The sequence below is a fragment of the Glycine soja genome, chromosome 2, assembly GCF_004193775.1.
Source record: "Glycine soja cultivar W05 chromosome 2, ASM419377v2, whole genome shotgun sequence".
In the NCBI taxonomy this organism is placed as follows: Eukaryota; Viridiplantae; Streptophyta; class Magnoliopsida; order Fabales; family Fabaceae; genus Glycine; species Glycine soja.
In genome coordinates, this window is record NC_041003.1 from 42,790,534 (window position 1) to 42,811,730 (window position 21,197).

The window sequence follows — 21,197 nt, forward strand, 5'->3', positions numbered from 1 at the left end:
TTTTAGGGGGGGGGTCTAGTTCGATTAATTGAATAGGGTGTGCATGCGTTGTAAATCCCTTGATATCATGCTCAATTCCTACTAATAAAAAAAATTAATTTTTAAAAGAAATTTTATAATCTAATCTTTTAGGTTGATTTTTAGGAAAATTGATAAAAAAAAAATTAGACAAGTGTTTGTTGCATAATATGGCTTTGATACCATATTAAATTTTTATAGTGCAGCCAAGGCATCCGAAAGATCCTCTTAAAAACCAGTTCATAAGGGGGTGGTCTACCCAGCTATATAAATACTTATCATGTTCATGAATTACCCGATGTGGGACTATTCTTAACAATAATAATTATTGTTTAGCAGAGTGCGTGCGTTAATTGGGATTAATGCTGGAAATGCAGATATTATTTATACAAGTTGAAAAATTGAAGATAAGGTGACATGAGGGGTGGTTTCAATTCAAGCACTACTACATAAATAGCGGAAAAGAAGGAGAAGAGGACAAAACTTGACCTTAGGTATTCCCCTCCAAACTTCAAATAAGATGGGACCTGTACCACATTGTGTTGGAGAAAATGTGCACATGAAGAAAAGGAATTAAAATAAATAAACCAAAGTACTTTTTTGTTATTCATAATAATAGTTATCTAAAGTGGTGTTTGGTGATAATTTGGGGCAAAAGAGAAATCAAATATATGAATCAATTGACATGGGTTTATTTCAATATAATCAGATATTTTAAATTTGAATATTAAATATATAATTACGTTAAATATTTTGATAGAGAATTGTGTTGTCTACAATGATCATTTGGAACTGGAGCATGATTATCTTTTGTGAAAAATACAATTTGTAAAAAAGAAAAAAAAGAAAAAAAAAGAGGGTAACCTAAGGTGGAGGGCAAGTGGTGATGCAAAGGGCACTGTTCCAATTTTGTTGTCATCTGAGAAATAGACAGGGGCAATAATAGATGGATTTGTATGCACAGTTTGAAGCAGGCCCCCCCAATACCCTTCTTCTGTATATATTCTCTATTGCCAATTATTGTTATCATTCTTTTACTACTGCCTCTCTGTGCAGATGCTTTGTGCATGCATTTCATCTATGAATGTTTTTGTATTCAACCGCATTCTTTCTTTGCTTATCTACAAATCGTACAGACACTATTGTGTCCTTGAAAAAAGAGAAACATATCTTCTCTACCCATTTTCATTGCCAATGTCATAACATCGTCCACTAATGGTCATTCTATTCAATGTGCATTGTGCCATGAAAAACATTAGTTAGAGGAGGAATGCTCTCTTTTCAACCTATTTATTACTTGGTAGCATATTATGTTGGTCCTAGTAAGGTTCACTCTTTATTAGTGGAGTCTTTTTCTAGATTTCTTCCACTAACAGTGTGGTACAAGGATGTTAAAATGTGTTTGCTAAATGCTTCTTATTCTTATCAATAAAAATGTGTTTGCTAAATGCTTCTTATTCTTATCAATAAAACACGATACAATTTGCAGATAATAAGGTTCTTTAGGCACATTAACTAAGATACGATTCATGACTGTTATAAAAAAGACTTATGCTTTTGCTTAACTAGGTATTGTTCGACTGGAAGTTATGAACTAATTTTTTAAACACTAAGATCCATTTAAAGATATTTTTTTTCTCTCTTAACATATATTTTTTATATATATGGATCTATGTTCGACTTCTTAACTTAAGAAAAAATTATCTGACCATCATTCCACACCATATTGTCTAAAAAAGACTTGTATTAAAATGATTTTTTTTATCCTTAAAATATTTCAAAACTTAAATTTTAATTTTTATAAAAATTTAATACGTATTAAATTTTATAAGAAATAAAACCAAATTTCAATATATTTTGAGATACCGAAAACATATTTTATCAAAAAGACTTTGTTAGGCAAAGTGAAACCCTCCATCATGTTATCTTGCCTCCCTAAAGGGATTAATTTTAACTATTGATAGAAGATATTGTTGCAGCACATCAAAACAAATGCCCTTTTTAATTAGAACCACAGAAAGTTAGCATTTTAATAAATATAACGTTTTCACACGCATTACAGAACTCCAAGAGACTAGGATACAAGTTTTTTGCTGTATAGCTCGAATATTACATCATTTCATTTGCTTTATTGTTGTAAAATAGGATAAAAGAATAAGAATAAGAACTGGATGCTCAGAGAATTTACTTACATTGGGTTGTTAGGCCTAGTGTTAATAATAGTATCAGAGGTTATTTTTCCGTTTTTAGTTCGTTTGGCTTTTTATGGAATGGGATCAGTACCAAAGTCAGGTAGAAATCCCTTTTGCCCTCTATCCAACTACTTTCCATGAATGTCTTTATGAGGAAGTAATTAGAAGAAGAAGAAGAAAAAAACATTCTTTTTTTTCTCAATTGCAATTATTACTAATACAACCTGAAGAAACAAAAGAAAAGAAAAAGATGGGTATTAATAATACAACATGAAGAAACAAGACAAAAAAAGGAGGGGCAATTTTATGCTACAGTACAATCCAATAAATGAAGGTAAAATAAATGAGTAGGGTGCCAAAAAAAAAAAAAAAAACAAAAGCACTCTGGTTAACTTAACTAAACTTGAGTATGTTTGGTAGTTGGAATGATCAGTGGATCTGTTTCAACTGAAGATATCTTGGTAAGCTCATCACCACCACCACCACTAGTAATAACTATCTCTTCGAGACAAACATGTGCATTCTTGTTCATGTTAGCTTCTTTTTTGGTGAGTGTAGGTAACAATTTGTAGTTACAATTAGGAGAAGTAGAACAAGAAGTCGTAGCAATAGTCGCAGTCATAGCAGTAGTTGTTGTTGTTGAAGATTTTGTGAGTTCCTTGGCTCTTTCCACTTGCACATTCCAATCTGTTGTACAAAGAACATAGAACATGAGGCCGGCACATGAGGCTTGGGCTGCAAGCAACCCAAGCCAGAGCCCTGGAAACCCCATTTTGGCCACAAAGCTCAAAAGGATAGCCACTGGCATACCCACCAAATAAAATGAGCCCAAATTGATGTTGGCACCAATGGTTGGTCTTGCACTTCCCCTCAGGACTCCACAGCCTGTGGTCTGAGGGCAGTTCCCAAGCTCACAAAGGCCAGCAATTGGCAGCACCAGTGATGTAAGTTCCAAAATTTCATGGTCATTGGTGAAGAATCTCCCCCATTGGTGCCTCATCAAGGTGGTGAATAGCATTGCTGCAAGGCCTAAAGCCAGAGCACAAAAGAGTGAAACTATCATTGACACTCTTGCCTTTCTAGGATTCTTTGCACCTAACTCATTCCCTACCCTTGTTGAAACACCAAGGCTGAGTGATGATGGGAACACATAGACCAAAGATGTTGTTTGGATTAGGATCCCCATTGAAGCAATGGTTGCTTTTGGATTCACCAAAAGGCCACACAGCATTATCATGAACTCATACCACCACCACTCAAGGCAAACTGAGACACAAGTTGGAATTGCAAGTGATAGCAATGAGGACCACCCTTTGATGCAGTCCACACTAGGGGAAACCCATGAGGCCTTGTATGCACCAGAAAAGTACACAAAGGAGGAAATAAAGAGAATAAGGTTGAGGTTAGTTAGCACCATTGCTGTTGCCACCCCAGCAATTCCCATCTTGAGGTGAACCACAAGGAGGAAATTCAGAGGCACATGGAGAAGAACTGAGATGGCTGAGCAATATGTGAGTGGCAATGTGATGCTTTGAGTCCTGAGGTAGATTCTTAGAGGGTGGAGGAGTGAGAGCAAGAAGAGGTCAGGGATTGAGAAAGTGATGAAGGTTTGTGCCACTGATGCTATTTCTTGGTCTTGGCCCGACCACAAGAGGATTCTCTTCATGTTGAGCCACATGAATGAGATGGGGATGGAGGTTGAGAGTAGAAGGAGAACGGTTCTCTGAAGTGTCAAGCCAAGAATCTTCCATTGCTTTGCTCCATATGCTTGTCCACAGATTGGTTCCATTCCCATGGCTAATCCAGAAATCACAGAGTAGCCAGTGATGTTGGCAAAACCAATGGAGAGAGACCCTCCTGCTAGTTCCATCTCACCAAGGTAGCCAAGGAAAATCATAGAGATCATAGCTCTTGAATATAGGATTAATCCTGTGATGGCTGTTGGGCATGATATCCTCCCAATTGCCTTGATTTCTTCCATGGCCTGAATCAATGCAGAAAAAAAAAAAGATATTGAATAATGATTAGTAGTTAATATTAATTAATGGTAAGTCTCACCATAAAGACTAACATTGTTATTTGTTTTTCATGTCACTATAGAGGGGTAGTATTAGTAACCTGTTACTTTATTTCATTAATTTACTTTTTACATGAAAATATATATAAAAAATATATGTATATATGGTACTACCACTTGCTTTTTTCTTATTCTGTTTCATTACCTCATTAAGAGTAGGCCATCTGTGCAATTCATCTTGAACTTGATCATCAGATTCAGCGGAAGGGTACACAACTTTGGGGTGGGATTTTGTGGGACTGAGAAATGGGGATACGGAAGATGGCTTTGGATTACACATGATCCACTAGCTATGAACTCTTATGATGTAGATAATATAAAAAGAAGAGTTAAAGCAGATTGTGTATGTTTATGTAACAAAGGTAGGAAAAATATAAATGATCCCCTGCTACTCTTCTTCTCTTGCTTCTGGGATGAAGGGGAGGGGGTTTTTAAAGACTATTAGGGGCCCTTTTGAAGCGTGTCTTAAATTCACACAATAGTAACATTGATATAACATGATTAATACATAATTTTGTTTTTTAAATATATCATCAGGAGTTTAATTTCACATAAATAAATAAATAAATATAAATATATATATATCATGTCTTTAAATGAATTTTAGTATTTTGATGAATTAATTTTTGACTCATGACAGAGGAATATTAGATACACAAAAAAAAATTTCAGTGATCTTAAATTTAAATTTTAGATAAACAGTTAAGTTAAATATTTTATAAGGAAAATTTTGTTATTTATAACATTTTTATTAAGATTATCAATAAAGAATATATGTAGTGTCTCTAAAAAAAATATCATACAGATAAGAGAGGTCAATATTTTTTTTAAAAAAGAAAAGTTAAAAGGAATGTCAAAGAAAGATCAAACTTGAAGGAAAGAAAATGCTTGTGGAGGTGCCACGGTAACCGACCTTGTTCACTTTCTAATTTCTATCCCTATGTAAGTGTACATGGTGATATAAAAAAACTTGTTTACTAAAAAGTGAAAAACAATTGGAAGTATATGGCATCTGAAGATTTATAGGCTGATAAGTATTTCTTTGCCTTTGAGTCTGGAAACTGGAAAGGAAATGAGTCCATAGCTATCTATAGGACGGTGAAACTCAAGAAGAAGAAAAAAAAAATGAAATGCCTTTATTCGCTTTAATGATTTTTTTAGCCGTCAAAACGACGACAAGTTTGGTTCGATCATGATGGCAATGGATAACCTTTTCAATTTCGAAGACCATATTTTTGGTTTTTGGTTGTCGTGAATGGAAAAATAAAGAATTTTATCCTGAAATTTGGTTAGTGGAACTAATGGAGAAGTCAATTCCCTTGCTTATATGAAATTAAACCATAGGTTATAGACTTGTAGTAGTAGTATTTTTTCATTCTTTATTAACTGCAACTCTTTTTTTTTTAATATTATTATCATACCGTGTATTGTCACTTAATTAAAAAAAAAGTTTAATTTTTCAGCTGTTGTTAACTTAATCGTTATCATGGTTAAGCTTTTCAAACAAGATGATAACTTAATTTAATTAAACGTATTATTTTATTTTATAACCTATTATATATTATTACTATTATATTATGAGTTTAATTTTTAAATATAATTTTTTTACGTTATCAACCAATTAAAAGCTATAATAAATATGACTATTGTAATAGTTATCAAACTTATTATATATACTAATTTCTGTTCAAATAATATTTTAATAGAATATTCAAAATTAAATATTTTTATTATTTTATTCCTAACCCAATGATTGTGCATCCATTATATTTTTATGTAAATAGAGGAAAAAAAATTGATGGAAAAATATATGTCTTCAACTAACTATTTACTCTTATAATATTAATTGACTTCTAATTCGTTTTTAATATTTTTCTTAGTAGTTTTTTTGTTTGTCTCTCTCTTCCTTAAGTGATTGGTCTACCTTTCAACTTACCTAAATCTTCTTAGTGAGACATTTAGTCTTCATACACACATGTCTAAACCACTTAAAATAAGATTCTACCACTTTTTTTTTTTTGCATTAGGAGTTTGTCCCAACTTTTTTTGTGCATTTATTTCTAATTATCTCTTGCTTGCTTAGTACATTCACTCATCTCCACAACATTCTCATAATTTTTAAATTGAGCTTATTTTGTTTTGTCAAAAAAAAAATGAGCTTATTTTGTCGTTACCTTTTTACCCTGTAAAACTTACTTTTATAGTTTTATTTATAACATCCCAAGTTTTATGATTATATCGTAAAATATTTCTATAAATAATACCGGTACTATTTTGTCACATATAAGACTCAATGCACTTCTCCCTTTCATCCATCCTATATCTGAATCTTATGGTTAATATCATTCTCCTTTTTCTTCGTTGTTTTGTGTAATAGTACTCAAGATATTTTAACCGTGCTAAGTATGATAAGGATCGATGTGAACTAATTAAACTTACATCCTATAAATTGTCTCATTTCTACTTATACATTCTATAACTTGTCTTCACTTCACATTTCCTCTCAAACCTTCTACCTAAAATTATATCATTTTCAAAAAGCAGATTATTGATCATCAAAAAGACTCTTTGGATGTGCTAGGTACATCCAATTAATACTAAGGTAAATATAAAAGTTTAATTAAAATATTTATTAAAAATGAAAACTTACATGTTACCTCCTTCCCTTTTTATTCAAAATCTTACCCTTCAAACATACTATTAATAATTGATTTATAGTTATAAGAAAATCCGATATGACCACATGTCGTGACCCCTTGCATATCTTTGATTGCTCAACTATGGTTTATAGCAGTAAGCTCTCCTTTTAAGTCGATATTTTTGCTCAGCTGTTTTCGGTTTAATTACTTACTACGTTGGACTTCTATAATAATAGTGAACTTACTAATAGCCATTGAATCTATAAAAGTAGAACATAAGACAGTTTAATATTTTCGGTTGTCTTACCACATCCACAACATTATATACCATTAATCCATACAAGTCTTTATTACTTTCATGGTTTACCTCGCTACCATAAAACTAGATTTATCTTCACTGACACGTGGATCCATGAAAGTGGACCTAAGTTTGGGAGCCACATGAAATTTATCAAATAAATTAAAATACTGCCTTAATAGTAATGTGTCAAAGAGCAATCATATATAATCTAGAATTGCCCTTGTACTGTATATATTTAAAAAGAAAAATTCATATACTGCAAAATGCAACATGGTTTGTTTTGTTTTGGACAATAGTTTCTGATTTGGAAGGCAAAATGTCTATCTTTGCATGTTCTTTGACGCAGCCAAGCCTTGCATGTTCCATTCTTTCCCAACCAATGTCATAAAACCCCATTCCGAACACAACTCCTGCTGTCTAGTGTGGATAGCACCATATCTGAAACCCCCAAAGGCCAAAACATTCCCTTGATGACTACTTTCCCGAATTCTAGAGATTGCAACACTTTCCCCTGACCATATCTAAGTTTAGATCACCAAACATGCATATCAACTAGATATGAGATAATTTTTGCTTAACAAATAATAATCTCAAATTCGAATTCTAAATATACATTTATATTAAATAGTCAGAAAGAATTTTACCATCCATATAATAATCATATTATGCTCAAATATGATTAATATCCAGTAAAATATACATGTGTTCTATACTCTACCCAAAAACAAACGACATATCTAAGTTTATGTCCCTCAGTTTCTACTTCTTCATATTATTGCTCGTTGAATGTTCAATCACGAGCAGGCAAACTGATTGGGGCAATGAATGGGTGCACAATATGTTTATCAAGTTATGTAAGAATTGTAATGTGAGTAATTTATGTGTTTTAACCAATAGAGGAGAAATGAAATCTTTAATATAAGATGTCTAATCAATTATTTAATATAGTTAGCCATAGAGGGTCTTTTACCGGGCACACGTTCCAATGACAAGTTGCTTTGTCTTGTATTTAGGTTTCAGTTGTGGCTTAGAGGATTTTATAATGCACCTTTTTTGTCCGTTGTGTAGATGTTATCTTCATTTATATGATTATATCTATAAATATGAATATTATTATGGAATGGATGGGACCACTAGTGGTGCTACCCGGGAACGATGGTGGACGGCCATAAGGAGGAGAGACAGATGGGAATTTTGAAACATTAAGAGAGAGAATTTAATTTGTTCCAATCACAACATCCATTTAATCTGTATAACAAAGGTCACGAGTCATATATGTGTAGCCAGTGTAGGATAGCATTAGAAACGTGCTAAGAGATCAACTAGTTGAATATAGTGGAAGGGACTAATATGTGTTTGATTTGTCATTTGTAAAAAATCAAACGCCAATTCATATATTTCAAAGCTCAAAATAGAGAAGTTTTTTTTTTCTCACATGTCTTTTTTCTTTAAAGATAATTTTGTTTGAAACACAATTACATATTAAATATAGATATCTATGTCAACAAAGATTTGAACTTTGATTTATCACGTTATGGGAGACTAGCTTCTTTTGCTAGATTCAAGTCTTATTGGTGAAATATATCAGTTGATTGAAAGAAAAATAAATTATATTCAACCTAAAGTTTTCTAAAACACACCCTTAATCTCTCACAATTTAGTGATTCAGGTTTAAATTTGAAGTTGTGAGAGGAAAAAATAAAGAAAGAGATCATGAATATGAATCTATTCTATTAAAAGAATTAACAATTAATTAATATTTATTAATAAAAAAAAGTTACAAAATTTTATTAGAAATGATATATTCATATTTAATGTTTATATCTAGAACAGTATTACTTGAAAATAAAATACCTATGTCGAACAGTATTGCTTTATAAAAAGAAATGATTAATTACCCTACAAATAACACAAACACCTATGCTAACTAGACCCAAACACCAACAACTTTTTGTGTCATGGTGCGTTTTAACACGCACAAGGTGAGCTTTGGGGCCATCATGAAAGTACTAGCTAGTTAGAGTTGGTTACTCTACTCTCTACACACTTTTGGTGATTAGTCCCTGGAAATGGTAAAATTGTTGATTAGCACATGCTAGCCCCTATTTAGGAAATACTGTGGACCTATTTTCCCATTAGATCCGAGAGTGTTCCCATTTGGATACTGGGCGATGCCATACATAGTAAAAAAGTTTGGCATTGATCGTAAGGGACGTGACACCAAGCAAGTGAAGCAACCAAATTAATAATAATAATAATAAAAAAGTAAACAAAAAACTACAAACCCCACACCCCCACTTTTAAATAATTAAACGAATTCCTCACTGGCAGCAACCAACATGGCATTCTTAATTTTTCAGCTTCTAGGCTATGGCCTCATTAGGCACATATCTTAGGCACAACCTCACTATAAGAATCCTTCATAATTAACTCACAGGTCAAGTACTACGCACATGCACACAAGTTGGTCTTACGAATACTTCTAGCTTGACTTTAATATGATTTAAATGCACAAATAACTATGAGGGATTCTCCCAAGCTGATGGGGATTTATCAGACGCATTCACTTTCTCCCCTTTGGATATTTACTTCGCAAAAACTTCAACTACTTAATTTGTCTTTTTTATGGGGGATTGAAAATCTCTAACAAAATAATATTATCTTTTATGAAAATATAAATTTGACTTAAAGACTGAAGGGAGAGAGTAATAGATTCTGGGCAAATCCTCCCACTAGATTAACAAACTAATAACTAATATTTAGCAATAAAAATAAAATATTAACTTTTATGTATCCAACGGTTATATATGTTAAGTGTTTACCTAATCATTATGTCCAACTTTAACTAACTCTACCAGATTAGTTGATTGAAGCAAGACATAATTTTGCATGTGACATGTAACTTGTTAGAACTTTATTTTACTTTTATTTTTTTTAGCTTCTTTATTAAGAAAGATTAACGTTAAGTTATTATAAATCTTTTAATACCTGATATCAATTTCTATAAATAAAAGAAAACAAAATATTCCTTAAGCCATAAATTTTTCCTAAATTTTCATGTAGCAAAAAAATTATATATCCAATTTCCTCTAATTTTTATGTACCATGCATCCACAGAATGAATACTGAAGATGGAAAAATAAAAACCGGTGTCATTCAAAGGATGAACATGAATTGGGATCCAAATTCGAATTTGGCATCGTGATTGGGCAAGGACAGTGCCTAATTCCCTCCCACCTAATGGGTTTAACAAAATGAAAGAGACACAATTTTAGGATCTCGTGATTATGGCATACAAATGAACTGTCATCAATTAAAAAGACATTTTAACTCAAGTTGGCTGAACGGGAAAATTAGACAGGTTATTTTTTTTTTCCAGAAATTCTATTTCTACAATTTATGTGCATTATTTAAGAGAGATAAAAAAAAGGGAGAGACGTACAAAATAAAATTAATAATATAATAGGCAGAAATACTTTTATTTATAAAAAGGTATTTTAAAAAGAACACATAAGAATAAGACTCTCAAGCTGATTAAAGAAGTAGATGAATAGTGGAATACTACAACGCAAACTTCAGGAAAGAGTGACATGACAAATCAAATATTAACTTTGACATGGTTATGCTTCTCTAGAAGATCGAACAGATTCCACACTTGTATTGTATGCATTCAAACAAAGCTTTTTTATCCATGTAATAGATACAACCACCAAATTCATTATTCATCCTCCTTTCTCTCCACGAATCAAATTGCATCCTTTGCTTTTGATTTAATGGAGTTACCACGGAGATAACAATGTTAAATTCCACCACATGGCACCATGACTAATCATTTACCAAGACGTATGCATCTTTCGTATAGACCAAATCACAAATCAGGATAAAAAAAAAAAAGACTTTAATTTTGATGGGCCTAACTGACGAAATGGTCGAATAATACTATTCTCCCACTACATGTCAGTATGTCACTTTATTAGTCAGTTATCAAACTAATTTATCTAATATTTTCCTTATAATTAACCACTTAACTATTTATAATAAATAATAATTAGTAATTACTGTCACGAATTCATCAATTGATTATAAATAGGTTTGATACGAGCTAATGTATGTAGCGTGTGTGAAGAGAAGTGCTTGAGTAAAAGATATTGTGCGAACGATAATTGAAAGCAAATCGTGGCGAAGTGTATGTAACACGAATTTATTCCATGGTACAAAAGTAGCAAAACGAATTGAGGAATTTGTCCCCAAGCATTGATTATGAAATTAAAAATAAAAACAATTTTGTTAAGGCTATTGTTAAAAAAAATCAAATTATTTATTATTATAAATCACCTTATGTAAATAGGGATAACATTACATGTTATATTTTTTAATAAAAATGTTTCAATTTTAATTCATTAAACATTACTCATTATTGGCAAAACCGTGAATTAAAAGTAAAAACATTAATTTTGAAAATTCATAAAAACATTTAATACTTTATTCTTGTAGTAATTAAGATAATTAATTTAATGAAGAATTCCTCAAATACAAATTCCTATCCTTTGCGGGTAGGGTTTGTGTTATAAATTCTGTTTTATCCTCTCTTCCTTCGTTCTTTTTTTTTTTATTTTTTTTGAGTTCCAAAAAAGGTGGGTTTGAAAATTAGGGCTCTTCAAAGGGATTTCTTTGTGGGATTGTTGGTGAGGGGGAGAGGAAAATTTGTTGGGAAAGTTGGGATTTGATTTGCTTGCCTAAAAAACTTGGAGGATTAGGAGTAAAAAATGTGTTTGTGTTTATAGGGCACTTCTTGCAAAGTGGAGGTGGGAATTGATGTGTGAAAATGAGTTGCTTTGGTGTGAGGTGTTGGTCTCAAAATATGGGGAGTGGAGAGGTCTTGAGGGGGCTTTGTCGGATCATAGCACACCACTTTGGTGGAGAGGTTTAGTAGATGAGAGTGGAGCTAGGAGTGAGTCTAGGTGGTTTGAATCTCATTAAAAAGAATATTGGTAATGGAAAAAAAAAAATTGTTCTGGAAAGATTCATGGTTGAATGGGCAATCTTGGGAATCAAAGTATCCAAGGTTGTTCTTGAACTCCAATCAAAAAGATTGCTCTATTCATGAGGTCATAAGGTGGGAAGGAGGGTCATGGCAGTGCAACTTCTCTTGGGGGCGACATTAGTTTAGTTGGGAGGAGGAGCTTGTTGATCAATTGCTTCGAGAGGTGGGGGAAACAGAAGTTAAAAATGATAAAGAGAATGTGTGAATATGGCAACTTTCTCCTGACGGTGCATTTTCGGTTAGATCCTTGTATTTAGAGTTGACCAAAGGAGGGATAGTTATTGATCCATTGCTTGAGAAATGTTGGAATCTATTGGTACCTCCCAAAATTCAATGCTTCGTATGGAGGGTGCTACGCAATAGGCTTCCAACATGCGATAATTTGCTCAAGAGAAAGAAATTTGGGGAGAAACGGGGGGTGCGTTTGTATTTTGCGGGGAGTGTGTAGAAGATATTGCTCATGTTCTCTTTTGGATGTATCAAAGTTGACCAACTTTGGAAGTCATGCTATAGCTGGTGTGGGTTGTCGGTGGTGCTGCCATTACACCCGTCAGATCACTTCTCTCAGCATGTAATTCAAAGTGTGTGGAGCAGCTTAGTGTGGGCATATGGAACTACAGGAACAATATCATATTTAGAGGAAAAGCTTTTTGCCAAGAGGAAATTGTCTATCAAGCACGGTATCACTCATGGCAGTGGATATAAAGGGGATATTGGAAAGAGGCTTCTCTGTTTCTTTTGCACGACGGCACTCGAACACAGGGACCTGTATTTTGGAGGATTATGGATGAAGACCAGATCTTGTGGAAGGTCAATTGGTGATGAAGTTTTCCTTTTTATTTTCTTGCATGGCTGACAGGTTCTTCTAATCACAGTCTGCAATGTTGGCATAGCTAGAAATATCTATTATTAATGCAAAGATATATGTCTAGAGCAGGTTATGAAATCTGTGGCAAGGGTGATGTATCTGTGTAAGTACCTCTGGTACTTTTGTCTCTACATTTTATTTATATATATAAATATATTATCTTTCCCGATCAAAACAAAAAAAAAAATGTCTTTAAGGCATTACATAGCAAGACCTACAAATCAAACCAGTCGTTCAAGAATTTTATTTTTAAGAGAAAAATACTTATACCAAAATAAGGAGCATTAAGCCATGTCCCCATCAAGGTTTCCATCAGCAAAATTCACATGTTCACTGTTGCCCACTTAACACATTCATGCCACTAATACAAACAAGTCGCACAAACGCATAAGATTCTAACACTTCATTATAGAAGCACTACTAATGCTCAACCAGAATTTCCTAAAAATAAAAGAATTTTTCATGTGGAATAATTCCCAATCAGCAGCAACTCGTCTTGGTGGGAAAGAATGTTGCCCAAGATGGAACTTTAGAACCCATGGAAGATGCCTTAACTTCTTTGCAATTAACCTCGAAAAGAACATCTTGCACGAGAAGAACTAACTTATAATGAGGAAGGTCTCCACTGATTGCACAAAATGTCAACCAGTATTTGGAAACAGCTTTTATGATTTACACATTCACATGAGATTCCAAGATGTTTAGAAAAGTAATGATATATGAATTTTGTTTTTTACATCGTTCCATTGACATCAAGAGTATTATTCATCCTTTTCCTACAGCTTGTTGAAGTCTCTCATGATTTACATAGCCAACCAACCTCACTGTTTTAAACAGACAACTCACTCATCAGGATCATACACAAAAATTGTTCCCAAAGCTTGCTTCAGAAAATAATAACACTAAAAAATCAGGTCATTCACTTTAAATTATGACCAATAATATTAAAGTACATTCAAGCATTCATTCATTTATTCGGAAACAATTGGGAGATTGAAATTTTTGCTCAGGAAAAAAGGATACAATAAAAAAATAACTATATACAAATCCATGCTACCTGTTCATTTTCACCATCCTTCTTCGAAAGAAATAAATGCCAAAAGCAGACAGAACATGATACCTCATACATGGCTTCGAGCCTTTTGAGCACCAGATCGAGGAATAGCCAACACAGCTATGAGTCCACTGATAAGGGCTGAAACAGCTGCCACAGCAAAGGCTGGGGAGTTTCCTCCACCAAATAGCTGATCCCATGGTCCACTTCCCAGTGACACTATTATCTGTTTAAAACATGATAAACATGTAACTTAGTAGCTCCAAAACATCATTGGCTTAGAACTGCATACAGTATGTTTGGAACAATGAAATAATAGGAACTGATTGATATATAAATAAATTTTGTTAGCGTAGTTATAAAATAGGAATTTATCAGATTTTGTTAGACTCCAGCTGTCATAACAGAAAGACAGCACAAACTGACTTTGACAAGGTGCTGACTGCTGAGTCAGGAACTGAGAAGGTGCTGACTTGGCTCAACTGATAATCTAACACAGCAACCACATATACAAATAACAGCCGTATACTTCATAAACTGTCAGAATGTCACAAAAAACATTGTCAAAATATTCCCCGTGATTGGTTTACCACATCTCCACCAACATAGGAGCCATCAGAGCACATAACATCAACATGTCTGACACTGCTAGTTAACTGAGGGTGGTCACTGAACCAACTTGACTAAAAGTCTACAATTTCGTGAACTATTTTGAAATTTTAATAATTTGGGACTAAGAGGACTGTCTTCTACAATTTCAAGGTCTAAAATAGTAATTTCCTTTTATTTTTTTGTAACAAGCTCCAATTGAAGAATCGATTAATCTAGTCAGTTCAATGTAAAGGACATCCTATCAAATCCAATCAAATCACACTTTTATGGTTTCAAATACAACGATAATAAGTGTACCTGTATGCAAGTGGGTTTCTTTCAAATTCAAAATACAATGGATGAAAAAATTAACAGTTTCTAACAGAAAGTATTTATATGCAAGTGACTTCATAATCTATGTATACCATATTAAAATCTGCCAGTTTCTTGACGTGAGATATTTGGGAGAAAACAGAAATGCACTTCAAGTTTTCATTATATCAGTTTGATATTACAAAAGTTTCATGCTGATTAAATTTACTTTGATTGAAATAATAGCTATTCTCAGGACTTAGGACTGTTGTCTTATCAAGCGGCATGAAGCAGCACATAATGCGCCTCATGACTCAGGACCATTAATTGCATTCCATTCAGGATAACATATATTAAATAATAAAAGTAGACCGAGTTCAGATGAAAATTTACTAAGATTATGCTTCACACTAGGTTGATACATAAATGTAGTTTGACTTGAATCATATATGTTCAAAAGAAGAAATACCTGTGGGACCACTATTGCCAGATTTAGGACACCCATTGATAACCCTGTAAGTTCCAACAATTCATATAAATAGTTCTACAGACACATCTTCAAGAAAGAATACAAAAGGCAATGAATAAAAGCTCACCTTGGCCGAGTCCCAATGACTCAATATGTGTGGAAATTAAGGCATATGGAACACTATAAGTGATCTGCAATAAATAATATAAAGCAGATTAAATTAATCAAACAGTATATATAGTTTCAATTTGTTCACTATATTTGGGACCATTACCAAATTTGCATTTCTGACACCTTGTTGTACTAAAATAAAAGGTGTCACAAGGAATGCACCCAAAAAATGAGAGAGATTATACAAGATAAGAGTTAAGACAGTTTAAGCTAAAGGAGATTGCACAGCCAAAGCAAATCAATTAATGCAACTGATATGTATTAGCCACATATTCAATGTTGATAGGAAAGGAACAATAAGCTTTTAGCAGTAGAGTAGGGCAACTTACTGCCAGTGGAAACCCAAGAATGGTAAAGATAATCAACGCAGCTATCACAATGCCAGTTGGTGGTAAATCTTTGCCTATATAGCCCATGTTATTTGCCACATAGGTTACTACTAGCATTGCAAGAAAGCAAATGGTCATCATGATATTTGAGATTCCCCACACAAAACCAGCTCCCCTCTTCCTGCATAGCCTCTCCATGAACAATGATGTTAATGCAAGAACAACTGAATTAAGCAACAAACCAAGTGCTCCCATTCTAACTCCAGTATCATAAACAAGGCCTTGATTTGGATCACCACCATAAATCTCTCGACCCATCCAATCAGTATCAAAGAGAGTAAATGGGAACCACCCAATCCATGTCAGAGCAGTAACAGACAGAATTATCCATACAGGGGTTGTAAAATATTTGAATGTCCCAAATAATTCCCACATGAAAGCTTCTTCTGCACTACCTGACTCCCCTGCCCCTGCTTCAGCATGGGCTGCCTCACTTGAATTTAGAGGCACTTCATGAGCTGCCATGATGCTGATATATGTTGTGACCGCAATGAAAGCAATGTCAAGAAAGAAAGCAGACTTGAGATTTGCACAACTAATTGTGCAAGCAGGGGAAAGGGCAAAAGTAAAAATCTTGTACCAACCACTATATGATCCAGTTGCATAGCCAAGAATGTTACCAATGGCCATAAACAGTGAGTAATAAGCATTTGCAACACGTGTCCTTCGAGGATCCTTGCCTAACATTTCAAAGAAAAATAGGAACATCAATGTCTTGTTTGTTTTCCAAATTGATCACTCATTTCATAAAAATGATGACAAACATAATAAAAACATTTTGTGCTTTTTTTTTGTTGATAAGAAGCACACATAATTCTCCTACCCTCTCTCTCTCTCTCTGAAATGAGCATTTATATATCTAAAGTAACAGATATGATTACTGAGGCATCGAAAGTTTCAGTAGCTCAGGCTCTTATCCCATAATAGCATCTAACAGATATGACCAAAGATTGGTAGTTGTTTCAAATTTGGCACTACTGCGAATATGCAACATAAGATTGTAAATTTGAAACTTATAAAAATATAGACTCAAACCAACAGCTCATAACCTACCAAGCTAGACAGTAAAACTAATTCTGGAAAATAAATGTGACCATTAACTATATAACATAAGACTCACTAATAAAAAACAAAGTTCAAGTGTGATATGCACCATTGACTAAAGATAAATAAAATAAAATAAAAATAATATTGGAGACAGATACTAGTTGTAGCCACACTAATAAAAGAACCATGGTTTCAATTTTCAAATGCTTAGCAGTAAGCACTAATCTTTATATAATCTTATGTATGCATTTTTTTGTTCTCTGAATAATAATTTTCTTTTTCTATATTTTAATTGTACACATTAAATTATTCAGAGACTAACTATAGTTTTCAACATACATAGGTTTCTTCAACTATCAAGGTCGTAACTAAAGTAAAAAAATCATTTGGCATCCAAAACCATGAGTTTCAAAGCAAGAAGCACTAAACAAATCTGGCAACACAAGAAAGCACAGAATGAAAATGGTAAGTTAGTAACACCCCTGACCCCCTCAATACAACTCAATGCAGAGAAAGTGTACAATGTCCCTCGGAGACTTCAATTTGTTCCAACAGAACTTCTTAGTCGCCATTTCGACCCAACCTACGAACTAGGCGCCACTGCCAGCCTTATCCCAACAAAAAAATAATTCTCAACACTGGACACAATTGAATCATCGCATTTTACATTTTACATTCTCCGTAACAAAAATCATCAAGTTGTCAACGTCCTCTCATTAATAGAGAACTTATTTTAGCTTATGAAAAAACTCATTTTTCATTTTTTTTCTTATTTTCTTCTCAAAAAAAGTTTCTAAATAAGTTTATCCAAACAGGCCCCAGTAACATTTCACAGAAAAAAGTGAGGTCAAATCTGGTCAACAGTAAAAACGCACGCTGATCATAACGGTCAAAGTTCAAAAAATTAACCAACTGCACGATCCTTCAAGAGAAAACGAAGTCAACAAGGTAGCTCGATCTTCGTCGAACTACTTCAGTAGTTCAGTTGCATTCGCAAAATCAATTTACGAAATAACCAATTCACCATAAACAGTTATAACTTCAATTAGCGATTGCAAATTCAACAAACGGGGAAGACAAGACAAGAGAGAGAGAGAGAATTATCATCGGAGCTTACTAGTGAGATCACCGAGCAAGGCACGGCAGGGACCTTGCGTGACGTTGTTGGCGACGTCGAGGATCCAGAAGCCGACGATGAAGACGGTGATGGCGGCAGGGCGGTAGTCCGCGGTGTCGCCGAGGAGCCAGCCGATGTCGGCGGCGTAAGCGATGACGAGAACAGCGGCGACGATGGCGACGGCGCCGACGAGGATGAAGGGCCTGCGGCGGCCGTAGCGGCTGGTGCAGCGGTCGCTCATGTGGCCGACGAGGGGCTGCACGAAGAGGCCGGAGACTGGGCCGCAGAGCCAGATGATGCTGGCCCATTGGTGGGGGATCCCCAGCTGCTGAACGTAGGGCGTCAGCAGAGAGAGCTGTAAGGCCCACCCGAACTGGATGCCGCTCGCGACTGATGCCACGCGCAGAAGCTGGCGGAGGGAGACGCGGGCCCGGGCCGGGGGGCGGGCCGCGGCTGACGTGGAGGGCCGGGCCCGGGACCGGGAGGGGTGGTGAGCCTCGGGATTCGGCATCACAATTAGTGGCACTTTTCCCGGTGCCTTGCCCCCTCTCTCTCTCTCTCTCTGGCGGGAACACTTTAAGAGAGGTATAACGCAAAAATGAAACAAACTCACACAGACAGAGAGAGAAAGGGTGTGTGCGTGGCGGTTCCACCGTTGTGTAAAGCAGAAGAAAAGGTGGTGTGGTGCGGTGCAGTTCAGTGCGATTCCGTTGTTGTGACTTGTGATCACCAAAATTGACCCCTTTTCGATATCTATTTACCAAACTGCCCTCCTGCTTATTATTGCTAATTATTGATTAGTATTTTTTTGCTATGTACATTGCTAATTATAGATTTGTAGTTAGCTGATTGTTATTTTGTTTTAGAGATTAAAATTTAGAACATTGTACATACTATTAAATATTTCGTCACTAAGCCAACTCTACTAGATAATTAGATATTAGCTGAATATTATTGACACTATTTATTGCATTTATTGTAACGCATTTTTTATTTATTGGTAGAGATTAGTGTGGATCTATAAATAATCGAAGGTGTGTAAATGTATCTGGCTTTAATAAAATTACAAATAAATATATTGTGTTTGTGTATTTTGTCTGCTCTATTTTTTATATTTGAATTCACTTCTTTCTTCTTCTTTTTTTTTAAGAAAACTCACTTCTTCCTAACTCCTCACTCTCCTTGTATGCTTATTATTATTTTACTCTAGTATTTGGTTTGATAGTAAACTTTTATCTTTTATCCTATAACATTAGTTACTAGTTAACTTTTTTAATTGAAAAAAAAACATCAACCTTATTTGAACCAGGTAAAATTATTATACATATAAACTTTTCTCTTCTAGTAATTAAATTGAAACAAATACATATAAATTTATCTAGGTATTTGATGATAATACATTCTTTATTAACACATACATTCTAATATATTCTTAATTGTTGTTTAAAATTTATTAAAAATTATAAAATTTTTAGTAAAACTCGTTAAATAAGAAGTGGATACAAAATTTTATAATTTTTAATAAATTCCAGTTAATAATAAAAATTATGTTTAAAAGAATATATTAAGGAGTAATAATATGATATAATTGATAAATAACCCTATCAATAAAATATATGATTTGAAATTTAATTGTCAAAGCCATATACATCCCTTAATGAGTTTTCATATCTCTCAAGAGTTTAATATCTAGCTTTTGATTAAGGATACTTTAGATACCCAAAAAAAAGTAGTTCTCCATATTATAAAATGTATCAAGAATAATATATATTTCTCTTGTAAGTTGTAATTATTAAGGTGCAGGAGGGACTGCAGCAGAAGTTCAACTAGTGAATGAAACGACAAGGGAAATTGGATAGGAACGGGTTCATTTTAAATGTATTTTATTATAATGTTATTATTATAGGTTAATAATAGGACAGGTAAACAGGTAGTGTGTCACCTAATGCTAGGGATAAAGAAAAGGTTGTGGTGATGGGTTGGCAATTGGGTCGGCTAACCTTTCTGTTCTTTTGGGGTTAATTAAGTAATAATTATTGGTTAGAAAAATCACTCACTGATTAGAAGATATTTTGATTTTCGCTTTGGAGGGTAGGACGTAAAGTGCTTCTTCACTTGAGTATTGTGCATGCTAGGTATATATATATATACGTATGGACCAAGTCTATCTATTTATCTCACTGATTATATATAATTTCCTTGTTTGTTTGTTTCTGCAGGTCTCTATCGAATATCCTAAAGTTACTCTCATTGAGCATTATTTATTATCGACTGTGTTGTTTGTGCTTGTCTTGTTTCTTTTATTTTATAGGAAATAAAATAAAAGAGACATTTTTAACATAATGTATGTTTTTTTCTAAATAAATATATAAGGGCAAAAGGGTGTAAAAAAAACGAGTTATTTTTCTTGTATTATGATCCCTAGGGGTTTCGCGTACGTAGGTCTTCGTGTATTCAAATGTCTGTGATGATAATGTTTAAAAATTCTTTGCCTTGCAATTCACGTTTAGAATTGAAGGAATATATATATATATATACACTGAGTAGGTTGCATGTATACAGTAAACATAACTGATTGGAGACACTACTATAAAAAAATGTGTTTTCTAGATCGGTCGAAATGAATATTTTATCCATTTTTAACTATTATTGATTGTAATGTAGTTAAAAGTAAAAAATTTTAACAATGGTCCGATTAATAAGAGAAAATAAAGAAAAAAAATATAAATGTAATAAGTCACTCAATGAGTATGGTTCGATTAGAAAAATTACTGCACAGTGAGCTTTGTAAGAAAGCATCTCGTGTGATTCTCGCATAATATATCTTTGAAGAGAAGTAAAAAAAATTAAATATAACAAAACTCGATCTAGATCAAAAAATAATTTTATAATTAATATAAAAAATTGA

General features: G+C 33.7%; 2 protein-coding genes across 3 annotated transcripts; both read right to left on the bottom strand.

The window, feature by feature from the left end:
- Positions 1 to 2,446: 2,446 nt before the first annotated feature.
- On the bottom strand, positions 2,447 to 4,712 carry LOC114395879 (protein DETOXIFICATION 48-like). Its single transcript, XM_028357749.1, has 2 exons — positions 4,433 to 4,712; positions 2,447 to 4,194 (listed from the first exon to the last, which is right to left on the bottom strand). The coding sequence occupies exons 1-2, from the start codon at positions 4,565 to 4,567 to the stop codon at positions 2,608 to 2,610; spliced, it is 1,722 nt and encodes a 573-aa protein (XP_028213550.1). The 5' UTR covers positions 4,568 to 4,712; the 3' UTR covers positions 2,447 to 2,607.
- Positions 4,713 to 13,346: 8,634 nt separating this feature from the next.
- LOC114395888 (sucrose transport protein SUC4-like) lies at positions 13,347 to 19,034 on the bottom strand. Of its 2 annotated transcripts, none has more exons than XR_003663141.1 (6): positions 18,290 to 19,034; positions 16,066 to 16,805; positions 15,693 to 15,756; positions 15,566 to 15,609; positions 14,197 to 14,419; positions 13,347 to 13,963 (listed from the first exon to the last, which is right to left on the bottom strand). XR_003663141.1 is itself a non-coding variant. In XM_028357763.1 (6 exons), the coding sequence occupies exons 1-5, from the start codon at positions 18,798 to 18,800 to the stop codon at positions 14,261 to 14,263; spliced, it is 1,518 nt and encodes a 505-aa protein (XP_028213564.1). In that variant the 5' UTR covers positions 18,801 to 19,034; the 3' UTR covers positions 13,347 to 13,963; position 14,260. The 2 variants fall into 2 exon arrangements, 1 of the variants encoding a protein (XP_028213564.1); XM_028357763.1 differs by having other exon boundaries at positions 14,260 to 14,419.
- Between the last annotated feature and the right edge of the window lie 2,163 nt (positions 19,035 to 21,197).